At 37.6% G+C, this 15,066-nt stretch overlaps 1 protein-coding gene across 2 annotated transcripts in view; it reads right to left on the bottom strand.

The window, feature by feature from the left end:
- Positions 1-15,066, bottom strand: part of UBXN7 (UBX domain protein 7) — a 57,176-nt gene that overhangs the window by 16,110 nt on the left and 26,000 nt on the right. For both annotated transcript variants that reach the window (XM_074330086.1, XM_019723668.2), the window contains 2 exons: positions 6,013-6,125; positions 211-357 (listed from right to left, as the gene is read on the bottom strand). In XM_074330086.1, the coding sequence (XP_074186187.1) occupies positions 211-357; positions 6,013-6,125 (260 nt within the window). The remainder of the gene's footprint in view (positions 1-210; positions 358-6,012; positions 6,126-15,066) is intronic.

Here is a 15,066-nt window from a genome sequence, read left to right as displayed (position 1 = left end):
TTTTTTTCCTCCTTCCTTTGGGATTTCTTCATTGCTGCCCTAATTTTCATTTACCTTTACTATTTCAGCCATTATGGTTGGTTTTACATTTTCATATATCATAATTTAACTCAGTTATTCATTTTTTTCCAGTTTACAACTGAATTCTTCCTTCTCAACATCCCATACTACAAAAATAAACTACTACTAAAATTTTGATAAACTCCTCACCTGCCAGAAAATGAAATGTTCCCGAATAATATTCTTCACAGCTTCATTGCTCCATACATCACGGTTGAGGCACTGGCATGCAAAATCTTGTACATTTTGAATGTTTATCATTAGCCACTTATTCTGCATCTGGCCACACTCTTTGGCCTGTAAGGGTAAAGTTACACATTTGTCAGAAATAATTTCTACTTTGTAACTGATATGTTTCAGAGTTCAGAAGCTGTCAACTTTTCATTTATTTAACCTACTAAATTCTTTTCTCAAGTATGACATCTAGAGTTTTTGGTATCTATACACTATTTACATTAATTTGCCTATGTGCATATAATTATACTGTCCATTTTCAAGCATTTTTCAAATTTAAATGAACTATTATTGTTCTGATGGCTGGATTTTTTTATTGTACATTTAAACATCTTTACCTGAAAAAGATTCCAAACTTAAGGTCAACAAGTCACATAATTCCATTGTATTGTCTCTTCCAATTCCTATCCACAAATATACAATCTCCTTTTTAACAGATATAACCAGTGTGTGTATATGACTTCATGTTTTATTTTCTTCAACATCATTTTCTATACACATTTACAAATATCATACTCATCTCAATTACTAAGCATGCATTATTTTATAAAATCACTAACATTTCTGTAAAAGCTGCTAAGGTTTTTTCTCTTAGGGTTGTTTCCCTAGGACTGGATTTCAAAAAATGAGATTGCAGGATCAAAGAATGTTTCAGAATAATCTTTGAAAGACTCCTCAGTTTATAAAGATTAATATCAATCGTGACTGTGTATTTTCTGCTCAAGAGTTCCTTGTCATCATAAAAACCTTAAAATGTTGCTGAATACAAAGAGAATGGCAGAAAAACAAAGGAGCAAATGCTGCCTTAAACCTGTGTATAGAAACAATGAAATGAAAGCCATAGTTTTGAATAATTTTCTTAAAACAATATTCTTTTCCAAATCAGTTTGACACAGGAAAATCTTAAGAATCAATTAACTTAGATTAATAACAATTGAAAAATGTAAATCATTTTTGAGGTATTGGAAAATGTAAGACTATCTTCTGTTTTAAGAAGGTTTACATACTGTAATCCTATTTTTTGGTGTGAATCCCCAGAGAAAATCATTTTCTAATATTCACTATTGATTCTGCAGGTGAAGACCCATGTTCTAAAAGGAAGTATTCCCGTATTGAGCCAAAAAGCTGTACGAAACTGGTCAAAGGCTTATTTTAAAATATACAAATACAATAATATTACTCCTTGCTTCCAGGAAGTAATAGTGTTCCACTTACTTCCTACCTATAGCAGGCACACAAAATAATAAATGAGTGATAAATGAGTAATTACATTGCCTTAACTGAAGAAAAAATATTTGAGAATAAAGAAAAAAATTAACACATTCTAGAAAGACAGATTGGAGAATACTTATCCATATAACAAGGTGAATTTACATAAGTCTGCCTAAACTACAACACTGACAAGAAAAAAATGTTCAACACTGAAAATAACAAAAGTCCAGAGTTTAAAAATGATGGAGAGACGTTTGCTTTTGTTTTTAAAAATTCATTCATTCACATTCATGCTTTCATTAATTCAGATTTATTCATTCAACAAATACTACTACCTACCACGTTTCAGGTACAGTTATTAATATAAATGCTGGAGTTATAGCAATTATCAAAACACAAAAATCCCTGCCTTCATGAAGCACACATTAGGGAGAAATCTTATACCAGCAAGAAAAACTGAAGATGCTATTAAGAAACTACTGCTAGAAGGGCCCAAACAAGACATGAATTTCATACAAAGCAACAATGTTTAGAGGGAATATGAGAGTCTTACACAATCTCACAAAGTAAACAAATTATGAGTAAAGGACCAGAGATGAGAGTGGGCCATGGGATAAATGATGAATCTTCCCTCTTGGAATCATTAGGTTGTCCTGAATTAACATTCAAAAGCCATCATAGGGAGACCCAAGGGTAAGTGTGATTATACCAAATAGAGAGGTATGTGATACGGCTTTCCCCCGTGACAAGGGGGAAACAGTGGGAAATTACCAGCTCTCCTAGTCTAAGACAGATCAGTAAAGTATGAAAAAAAAATGATACAAAGGAAAAAAAGTTTTAATAATACGTATACATAAAGTCAAGAAGGAAAATATATTAAAATACGCACAGTACTTTTTATGAAAACTATAATTTTATTTTTCCTTACTAGCTTTCTAATTTTTCCATATTTGCCAAATATGAATAAAACTAAATATAAGCTATAGTTTGTTTAGAAAAACTTTATGAAAATTGTTTTGATTCTTTCTGTACAATATACTCCAGATTATGCCATTCAATCATTTAACAAAGATTTAATGATGGAGAATTATGTGCCAGAAACTCTTCTAAGGCATTGAATACACAATAAATAGAACAAGAACTTATAGGCTAACCATTCCCTTGCCCAGGTGAGATCATTCACCTGGGCAAGGAAACATTCAGCATGGAAGTGCCTTGCTCACTCAGCTCCAGCCATACTGGTTTTCTTGGCTATACCAGAAACATGCCTAGCTCCTTCCAACATCAGTACCTTTACACTTACAATCTGCCCTTCCTCTGGACATTCCTATGGGTCACATTCCCTCACTTCATTCAGGTTTCTACTCAAATCTCATCCTTTCAGAATCTTCCCTGATCTTCCCATCTAAAATCGTCCTCTCTCCTCACAATTACAAACACATGTGAAACCTATGAAATTAACCTTGCTTTCAATTTACCTGTAAGAACACACGCACCTTAATGGCCCCAAACAAACAAAAAATTGCCCCCTCTCTCCTTCCCTTATTCTATTTTATTCTTTCTCCTAGCACCTACTGTAACCTGCAATTTCTCTCTCTCTCTCTCTCTCTCTCTCTATATATATATATATATACACACACACACACACACACATATATACACACACATACACGTGAAACATATATAAAATATACACACAGTATGTTATATATATAATTTTTTGTTTGTTTATAATCTGTTTCTCCCTCTTGATTATAAATTCTTTGATGGCAAGGATGTTGTATAATTTGTTTACCACTATCTCTCTGTGGCGGAAACTGCTTATAGGTACCAAATATCCATTTTTCCCTTCTCCCTCTTAGTAACGTAACCTCCAATTTTAGCTAAGCACCAGGATCTCCTAGTGTCCCCTGCAGCTAGGTGTGACCATATTGCCAAGTTCTGGTCAGTGGGATATGGGCATAAGTGATGTGTTCAACTTCTAAGCTGTGCCTTTAAAGGGAAAAGGTGTACCCTTCTCAGCCCCCTCCCTCCTTCACGCTGGCTGGAAAAAAGCAAACATGGTGGTAAGCCACCTTGACTCATGTAGACAAAGCAAGCAAGACCTAGGAGACAGAAGAAGAAAACAGGAAAAACTGCACTCCTAGTACATTCATATAGCAGAACCATCCTAAAAGCCTGGACTTCTATCTTGCTTAAGCTACTGGTGGTTTTCCTTCTGGTCCCTCTCACACGCAGTCAAATCTTTATCCCAAGAAATATAATCCCTAGGACTTAGAACAAGGCCTTGCAATAGGAGTCCTCAATAAATATTTATTGACTTAATAAGTAAATTAATCAGTGTTTCATCTGTTTAGCATGAGCCAGAATCCTTGAATACAGTCTACCTCTAGTTACACTAAGAACGTCTAGTTTCGAAACCTGTAAAACTATGTGTCAGATCTACATGTAGTATTGTGCCCTAACCTATGGGCACTGCCTGAGCAATCAGAGTGTTCCTATAATTTTTAACATTCACCTCTTAAGGTTCTATGACTTAATTTTGCATATTACATCCCTAATTTATATATTATAAAACTAATGGACACATCGTTAGTTATAATGGAACGCCTACTTTTTCTGGGAGTGTTCGTGTCATTTAAAGAGTCGTAAATGATAAAGTTTAGTATGACCATTGAAAACATGAATAGATTGTTGCAAACAACATAGGTCATGAAATACAAAGAAAAAGGTGATATAACTTAATAAAATGAATCAAACTGCAGGTGACAACATCAAAAGATTCACTTTTTCCCCTCTATGAACAAGCAGCAGAGTAACTGCTTTTTATAAGCCCAAAATGACCACATTAAATTAAGCTCAGCATTATTTCTTCAAACCCTAGAGCAACTCAAAAGGTAATGAAAATGGAAAACACGTCAAAACAAACTCAGATCATTTTTGTCTTTCATATTTATTCTTTCAGTAGCTGTATTATTACCAGAACACTAGAAAGGATAGGCAGACAAGCTGCCGGCCTGGAACACTAAAAAGGATAGGCAGCAGCCATGTTAAGATCATGAGGGAAAGATAAAGAAAACTGAGGAGACATCTAATCTGACATCTTTGAGCTGATGAATGAATGGCAAAGACTCCCTCAACTCTAGACTTATTCACATGACAAAAAAACCCTCTTCTTTGGCCAAATCATTTGGATTTTCTGTTACATGCAGCCAAACACTTTCAGGTTTTACAATTCAGAAAATTAAAACTAAAGAATATGCTTATGGTTAAATTTCTTATCCTAAATTAAATACTTCATTTAGCTTAGTATAAGAATATGTCAAGGGACAAAATTTAAAAACAATAATCATAATTCACTTTCAAATATGTAGCTACTAACATCACTTTTATGGTTATTGTTTGACCCACTTTATCCTAACAGATAAAACTTACCTGAAATTTAACACGTTGCGTATGGCGGGGTTTAAATCCCTCATACCCCTATGTTCTGGCAGGTTTTTAAAAGAAACTACTTTAAAATGCACTCTTCTCTTTAAAGCGTAAATGCTTCTATGTCATTTATTATTTTTCTATAAATAATAGATTCTACAAATAAATTATTCTATAAATTATTCTATAAATAATTATTCCACAAATAATTCAATAAAATAAGCAAAGTAAAAAGAGTCAACAGTAAAAACGAGAATTCTCGTTATCCGTCCTTAACGCATGGCTCAGAAAAAAAACGAAGATTCTCATGATCCATACGCAACGTGTTAAGTAATCTACATCTATGGAAATGCCATTCTGATTCAAAAGAATACTGACATGCTAGTCAACACACAAAAGCAAGCTGATTAAACACCTCAAAACAAAAATATTTAAAATCCTAACTAAACTCATTTGTTTAATAACCAATACTATGTTCCTATGAAATGTGAGAGACTGGGTCCCAAGGAGTACCAAAATAAAAAGAAGCATGTCCCCCCTCCCCCTCAACAAGCTTGTAATTTAGTAGACAATCAAATAAACCTATTCTTGAAAGGTTGTGTTTTCTTTTTGTTTTTTTTTGGTGTTAGCCAAGCTAAAGCCAAGAATTGAGGGAGAATGTATTCTGCAACTACAGATATTCTTTTAAAATATAGTAGAATCCCCATAAAAATGTGGGCAAAAGATATCTACAAACAATTCATAAATGGCTAACACACATACGCTTTTCTCAGTAGTAATCAAATATATAAACTAAAAAAAGTAAAACTAAAGGGAAGAACTACGAGTATCAAAATGGCAAAGACTCTAAAACTGTACCACATAAGGCTAATCATTTATCAAGCAATGTCATATGCTGCTGCTAGAAATATATTTCAATGTTACCTTTTAGGTATAGTCATACTTACATTATACTTATTAAGATGCCAATTCTCTATACAATACCCTAAACACATTTTTTGCTCTTAGAAAAATAAATGGCATTGAAAATGCAAAAGGATTCATAGCTAAGGCTTAGAATTTTTAACAACTTACTGTTTCAAAGCTGCCTTTATGCATCAAATCAATGGGTGGCCGGAAGAGATCTGCAAGGGTAGTTAGTTTCTTATCTATTGCGCCTCCATTTCTTAATTCCTGTTCTTGCCGAACTGCAACACAGGAAGGTGAGAAAGTTTTAAATAGCCATAAAATAAAAGGCATAAATCTCACAACATAAAAAAACATGTGCATCAATTGCAAGAACTACTGAACAATGTGCTTGACCTCAAATGCAGACATTAAATGCTGACTGAAAAAAAATACAAAGCAGGGTGAGGAGGGAATCTTCAGACTTGGTGGTAGCTCTCTACCCAAAGGTAAGGACAAACGCAGAAATTTTGAGTCACCCAATCAAAATATTTCCTTCACATATTCAAAACTTTAGCACAGAAGAAAACTTTCATCTCCATTTATCTAGTTCTAAAAGTGATCCTAATTTATGTCGTTTCTAGCCACATACCCAATCTTTAAAAATTCTTTCTGGAAGTGAGAGAATAACCACTGCTGTTACCTTTTCCCAGAAGGGCACAGGATTCCTTGAATGACCTGAGTCAATTTGGGTTCCCCTTCAACTCTCTCCAAATTATAACACCTATCTGTGCTTCAATAAGCTCATGATAAATCAACTACAAAATCAAACATGGTCCAAGAGTTTCTTATCTATTTTCTAAACATAACTGTCTTTTTCTTTAGAATTCCATTATTAAATCAGTACTAAATCCTTTGAAAGTATAAATCCAAGATTCCCATTCTAATTTATTCCACAGAAAGATATAAACCTATCCTAAATAACTGTACCCAAAATGTTAATAGTGTTTTCCCGAAAATAAGACCTAACCAGAAAATAGGCCCTAGCATGATTTTTCAGGATGACATGCCCTGAACATAAGCCCTAATGCGTCTTTTGGAGAAAACATTAATATAAGACCTGGTTCTTATTTTTGGAGAAACATGGTACTGGCTGCTTTGGGTGGTGTGGCTTTTTCTTCTTCTATTTTTAAATCCCCTACAATAACCATTTTTATTGTAGTCATTACTTTGACAGATATCAGGACCTTGAGCAAAATCAGTTTTTTATTTTATTATAGTCAGCATTTAAGTGCTCATTCAAAAGTTGATTGAGGAGAAGGTCCAAGGTGGCAAATAGGTAAACACTGTGCCTACTGCCTCCAATGACCACACCAAAATTACAACTAAATTATAGAACAATCAACATCAACAATCATCTGAAGACTAGCTGAACAGAACCTCTATAACTAAGGATATAAAGAAGAGATCACATCAAGACTGGCAGAAGGAGCGGAGACGCGAAACAGGCTGACCCCAAACCCACAGTGGTTGAACACTGGGAGGGACACCTTGGTGGTGGCAGTCCCCAGAGAAGAGGGGGGGTCCCATCCCCACACCGAGCTCCCCAGCCCAGGGGTCCTGTGCCAGGAAGAAGAGTTCCCACAACATCTGGCAGTGAAAAATTAGCAAGGACTCTATTCATCCCAGTGAGACAGAAGGTGGCTGGAAACCCAGACGTCCTCTTAAAGAGCCTACACACAGACTTACTTGCTTGCAAGCACTCACCCTGGGCTCTGGCGCAACTTGAGTCATACAAGGAAAACCCTTCAGGGCAAAGGGCCAGCCGCTATTATCCCTGTATAGAGCTTGCCTCATGTGTAGTCTACAGGCAGGCGCCATCTTTCCAGTGGTAAGCCCTCCTCCACAGGGCCAAATCTCAGACGGCATTGGTCTGGTGAAATCTGCACATGCCCCCATTAGTGACTCCTGGCACCTCACCACACCCAGCTAGTGCAGCATCACCGGGGGCAACCTCAGCAACTCCAAAGCCAGCCCTGCCCTGCAAATTGCAGGAGGCTTTTACAACAGCAATCACCCTGTGGCGACCTGGGAGACTTTTGGTGGCAGGTGGTCAGCCCCAGCTTGTGCTGTAGCCTCTTTTGGGCGGCTCTCAAGGATCGGTGGGTCTGAGGTGAGCAGTGACTGGCTACGGTGTTCTCTGGGCATTTTGCAGAGTGGCCACAGGCTCAGCACTGGCGCAAGAACTGATCTGCATTAACTTTGTGAAAACCACTGGGCCCACCAAAGAGACTCACTGGGATCCCACCCCACCCAACTCGGGTGGCACTACTGGGAGCACTGTCAGCACCAGGTCAACCAACCAGGGCCACACACCTAAGGGCTCTTTCAGCAGCTGAGCTTTATGTGCAGCCAGCAGGTAGCAACAGGCCTAGGGGTGCCCTGGGCCTTTTGCTAAGCTGCCCGAGAACCAATACAGGTGGCAGCCAGCTTGGGATCACAGTGAGGCCACCCCACACGCCTCTAGCTCCAACACAGGCAGCAACCAAGTACATATAGCTTTGCAGCTTCTATGGGGTAGCCCAGGGCAGACACAAGCAAGGCTGAAAATTGGCCTGCACAGGAGCCCCTCCCAAGAGGCATCAGAAGCTACACACCGAGAGGCCTGCTTTAGACCACACCTGAGCACTATCCCATTCGCCCCACAAGCAGCACACCCAAAGAGTGGTCTCAACAGGCATAAGAGCCCACTCAGGCAAATCCCCCCTCTGAGGGGTCAGCCCCTACACAGCAGCTCATACTCTGTGGGTATAGCCAGTCCTCACAGCCAATCAGTCTGAGAGTTAATCCCACCCACTGATGTGCCAAAAGTAATCAAGGCTCAACTACAACAGGAGAATACACACAACACACACAGGACACTCCTGGAACACACAGCACAGGTGATCAGGGAGACTGCACCACTGGACCATACAGGACACCTACTACATAAGGCCACCTAGCAAAGATGAGAGACATAGAAGATCTACCTAATACACAGAAACAAACACAGAAAGACAGCTATAATAAGGGAAGAAACATGTCACAAATAAAAAAAACAGGAGAAAACTCCAGAAAAAGAACTAAATGAAGTGGAGGCAACCAACCTACCAGAGATAAAGTCAAAACACTGGCTATAAAAATATTAAGGAACTTAGTGAGACTTCAACAAAGAGATGGTAACCATAAAGAAGGACATAGAAATCATAATAAAGAATACAATAACTGAATGAAGAATACACTAGAAGGAATCAACAACAGATTAGATGAAGCAGAGGATTGAATCAGTGATTTAGAACATAAAATAGCAGAAAACACCCAATTCGAACAACAAAAAGAATTTTTAAAAAGTAGTTTAAGGGAACTCTGGGACAACGTCAAGTGTAACAACATTTGCATCATAGGAGTACCAAAAGGAGAAAAGAAAGAGCAAGGGATCGAGAACCTATTTGAAGAAACAACAACTGAAAACTTCCCCAACCTGGCAAAGGAAATAGACATACAAGGCTAGGAACTACAGAGAGTCCCAAACAAGATGAACCCAAAGAGGCCCATGTCAAGCCACATCATCTTTGAAATGTCAAAGTTTAAAGACAAAGACAGAATCCCAAAAGCAGCAAGAGAAAGACAATTAGTTACTTACAAGGGAGCTCCCATAAGACTATCAGCTGATGTCTCAACACAAATTTTAGAGGCCAGAAGGGAGTGGCAGGAAATATTTAAAGTGATGAAAAGCAAGGGCCTTCAACCAAGACAACTCTACCTAGCAAGGCTATCACTTAAAATTGAAAGAGAGATACAGAGCTTCCCAGACAAGAAAAGCTAAAGTAATTCATTACTACCAAGCCAATATTACTAGAAATGTTAAAAGGACTTCTTGAAGAGGAAAGGGGAAGACAAACAAAAGATGACCAAAAATATGAATAAAATGGCAATAACTATGTGCCTATCAATAATCACTTTAAATGTAAATGGATTAAATGCTCCAATCAAAAGACACAGATAGCTGAATGGACAAGAAAACAAGACCCATACATATGCTGTCTACAAGAGACTCACTTCAGATCAAGACACACAGACTGAAAGTAAAGGGATGAAAAAAGATATTTCATGCAAATGGAAACAAACAAACAGAAAAGACTGTGGTAGCAATACTTATAACAGACAAAACAGACTTTAAAATGACTATAGTAAGAGACAAAAAAAGGACATTACATAATCATAAAGGGATCAAGCCAACAAGAGGACACAGCCCTAATAAATATCTATTCACCCAACACAAGAGCACCTAAATACATAAAACAAATACTGTCCAACATAAAGGGAGAGATCAATAGTAATACAATCATAGTAGCGGACTTAAACACCCTATTGACACCAATGGATAGATCTTCCAGACAGAAAATCAACACGAAAACAGTGGCCTTAAATAACACACTAGGCCAGATGGACAGAATTATACTTTTAGAGCATTTCACCCAAAAGGAGCAGAATATACATTCTTTTCAAGTACACATGGAACATTTTCCAAGACAGACCACATGTTAGGCTACAAAACAAGTCCCACTAAATTCAAGAGGACTGAAATTGTATTGAGCGTCATCTCCAACCATAATGATATAAAACTAGAAATCAAACCCTAAAAAACACACAAACACATGGAGGCTAACTAATATGCTAATAAACAATGAGAAAGAGGAAGAAAGCAAAAGATACCTTGAGACAAACAAAAATGAAAACACAAGGATCCAAAAATCTATGGGACACAGCAAAAGCAATCCTAAGAGGGAAATTCATAGCAATACAAGCCTACTTCAAGAAACAAGAAAAATTTCAAATAAACAATCTAACTACTCTTAAGGGAACTGGAAAAGAACAGCAAACAAAGCCCATAGTGAGTAGAAGAAAGAAAATAATAAAGATCAGAGCAGAAAGAAACAAAATAGAATCTAAAAAAAATACAAAAGATCAATGAAACCAAGAGCTGGTTCTTTGAAAAGGAACAAAATTGATAAACCTATAACCAGACTCATCAAGAAAAAGAGAGAGGACCCAAATACCGTGTTTCCCTGAAAATAAGACCGGGTCTTATATTAATTTTTGCTCCAAAAGACGCATAAGGGAGTATGTCTTTCAAAGGATGTCTTATTTTTTCATGTATGACAATCTACATTTATTTCAAATACAGTCATGTCATCTTCTTCTGGAACATCGTCATAACGTACTAAACGCATCTGTCTGGTTGACGATCTTAAATGGGGCTTATTTTTGGGGTAGGTCATATTTTCGGGGAAACACAGTAAATAAAATCAGAAACGAAAGAGAAGTGACAACTGACACCACTGAAATAGGAAGGATTACAAGAGAATATTACTAACGATTATATGCCAACAAATTGGACAATCTGGAAGAAATGGATAAATTCCTAGAAATACAATCTTCCAAGACTGAAACAAGAAGAAACAAAAAATCTGATCCAACCAATTACTACTAATGAAATCGAATCAATAATCAACCAGCTTCCAACAAACAAAAGTCCTGGACCTGATGGCTTCACAGGTGAATTTTACCAAATATTCTAAGAAGAATTAACACCTATTCTTCTCAGACTAGTCCAAAAAATTCAAGAGGAGTAAAGGCTCCTAAGCTCATTCTATGAGGCTACCATTATCTTAATTCCAAAAGCAGACAAAGACATTACAAAAAACGAAAACTGCAGGCCGATATCCCTGATGAACATAGATGTAAAAATTCTCAACAAAATATTAGCAAACTGGGGTGGCTGGATGGCTCAGTTGGTTAGAGCGCAAGCTCTTAACAACAAGGTTGCCAGTTCGATTCCCACATGGGACAGTGAGAAAGAACAGCTTGAGCTTGGAGCTGAGCCTCTGGACGGCCGGTTGACTCAGTGGTTAGAACGCAGTGTTCATAACACCAAGGTCACCGGTTTGATTCCCACATAGACCAGTGAGAAGCACTGGCTTGAGCTTGGAACTGAGCCGCCGGTGGGCAGCTGGTTGGCTCAATGGTTAGAGCGAGGTGCTCATAACACCAAGGTTGCCGATTTGAGTCCCACATGGATCAGTGAGCTGCACCCTCCACAACTAGATTGAATTGAAAAACAATGAATTGACATCCTGGAAAAACACACTGTTCCCAATATTACCCAATTAAAAAAAATATATTAGCAAACTGAATTCAGCAATACATTAAAAAGATCATATACCGTGATCAAGTGGAATTTATTCTTGATATGCATACCAAGAATAAATTGATTTGTGGGTATTTGTTCAATATCCACAGATCAATTAACATGATATATCATACAAACAAAATGAAAAAAAAATAAAAATACTATGATCAGAAAAAGCATTTGACAAAATATCCAGCATCCATTTATGACAAAAAATCTTAGCAAAGTGGGAATAGAGGAAACATCTCAACATAACAAAGACCATATATGACAAACCCACAGCTAACATCATACTTGATGGGGAAAAGCTAAGCATTCTCCTTAAGGTCAAGAACAAGATAAGGATGTCCACTTTCACCACTTTTATTCAACATAGTACTAGAACCCTAGTCACAGCATTCAGACAAGAAAAAAAAAAAGGCATCCAAATTGGAAAGAAAGAAGTAAAAGTGTCATTATTTGCAGACGACATGATACTACACAGAAAATGAAAGGTCCACCAAAAACTATTAGAACTGATAAATGAATTCAGTAAAGTAGCAGGATACCAAATTAATATTCAGAAATCGGTTGCATTTTTCTACACCAATAATGAACTGTCAGAAAGAAGAAATTTAAGAAAATCATCTCATTTACAATTGCATCAAAAAGAATATTTAGGAATAAATTTAACCAAGGACAAAAAAGACCTTTCCTTGAAAAATTATAAGATATTGAAGAGAGAAACTGAAGAAAATACAAATAAATGGAAGCATATACCTGCTCATGGATAGGAAGAATTAATATAATTAAAATGTCCAGGCTGGCCCGGTGGCTCAGGTGGTTGGAGCATGCCGTGCTTCTAACGCCGAGATCACCAGTTCGATTCCCACATGGGCCAGAGAGCTGCACCCTCTACAGCTAAGATTGTGAACAACAGCTCTCCATGGAGCTGGGCTGCTGTGAGCAGCCGGAGGTTGGCGTGAGCTGCCACGGACTACTGTGTGCTGCCTTGAGTGGCCGGCAGCTGGTGAGAGCTATGAGCTGCTGTGAGTGGCCAACCGACGACTGGCAACTGACTACCTTAGCCGGAGCACAAGGCTCGTAATACCAGCATGGGCCAGGGAACTGTGTTCCTAACAACTAGACTGAGAAACAACGGCTTGAACAGGAGTGGGGGCAGGAGGAGGCGGGAGAAAGGGGAAAACAAAACAAAACAAAAAAGTCTATACGACCCAAAGCAATCTATAGATTCAATGCAATGCCTATCAAAATACCAATGACATTTTTCACAGAACTAGAACAAATAATCCTAAAGTTTATATGGAACCATGAAAGACCCCACATAGCCACAGCAATCTTGAGAAAGAAGAACAAAGTTGGAGGCATCATGCTACCTGGTATCAAACTATCTGATAAGGGGTTAATATCCAAAATTCATAAAAAACTCATACAGCTTAACACCAAAAAAACAAACAATCCAATTACAAATAGGCAGAGGACCTAAACAGACATTTCTCCAAAGAGGACACAAATGGCCAACAGACATGAAAAGATGCTAAATGTCACTAATCATTAGAGAAATGCAAATTAAAACCACAATGAGATATCACCTCACACTTGTCAGAATGGCTATCATCAATAAATCAACGAACAACAAATGTTGACAAGGATGAGGAGAAAAGGGAACCCTCTTGCACTGTTGGTGGGATTGCAAACTGGTGGAGCCACTATGGAAAACAGTATGGAGGTTCCTCAAAAAATTAAAAATAGAATTACCTTGTGACCTAGCAGTTCCACTCCTGGGTATTTATCCAAAGAAATCCAAAACACTAATTTGAAAAGATATATGCATCCCTATTGTCACAGCAGCTCTATTTACAACAACCAAGATACGGAAGCAACTAAAATGTCCATCAATACATGACTGAATAAAGAAATTGTAATATATATATATATATCTGTATAACAGAATATTACTCTGCCATAAAAAAGTATGAAATCTTACCATTTGTGACAACATGGATGAACCTAGAGGGTATATGCTAAGTGAAATAAGTCAGACTGAGAAAGACAAATATCTTACGATCTCACTTATATTTATATCTAAAGAAAAAAATAAAACAAACAGACTCATAGATACAGAGAACAAACTGATGGTTACTAGATGGGAGGGGAGCTGGGGGACTGAGTGGAAAGGTGAAGGGATTAAGAAGTACAAATTGGTAGTTACAAAATAGTCATGGGGATGTACAGTACAGTATGCGGAATCTAATGAATAATATTGTAAAAACTATGTATAATGTCACATGGGTACTAGACTTATCGGGGGGAATCACTTCATAAACTACATAAATGTCTAACCAGTATGCTGTTTTGTACACTGGAAACTAATATAATATTGTATGTCAATGGTAATTAAAAAATAAATTTAAAAAAATAACAAACACAGGAAGACTCTGTAAGGTGAAGCGAAGGCAGACCAACTATTGACCTCGGAATCCAAGGAACAATATGGTGTGAGTCCCCTGGGTTTTCTTTTTTTGCCTTATATATCCCAGACATAATGCTTAAAGAACCTGGCAACCTGAAATGCCAATTAAGTGTAGACCAAAAAAGCCCTAACAAAACCTTGCTCTTTCTAGCCAAAGGAGCAGCCTAGCAAGACAGAAACCTTTTAAATAATAACTGTTCTACTTCAACCAAACACTACAGAAAACCTGTGACCCCACTCCCACCCATGCCAGTAAGGCTGAGTGGGGAGCCCAGACTTCCACCCTTGTGAGGCTTTAACAAGGAACTCAAACCTCTCTGCCTAAGTCGTGTCAGAAAAGATTGAATAGAGAGCCAGGAATTTCATCTCCCGAAGATAACGAGGCTTCCTCAATGTAGTGTGGGAGGAGACCAGTGGGGAGCCTGGACTTCATCCCCATCTGGCAATAAGTGTCCCCACCCCATCTCCAGTGGGAGGGTATCAGAGGAAGACTCATGGAAAGTCAAGACTTTCACCACTGCCCAACAATAGTGAAGTC

Source organism: Rhinolophus sinicus, linkage group LG01 (genome assembly GCF_036562045.2).
Source record: "Rhinolophus sinicus isolate RSC01 linkage group LG01, ASM3656204v1, whole genome shotgun sequence".
Lineage (NCBI taxonomy): Eukaryota > Metazoa > Chordata > Mammalia > Chiroptera > Rhinolophidae > Rhinolophus > Rhinolophus sinicus.
This window is presented reverse-complemented; position numbering and strand designations above follow the sequence as displayed.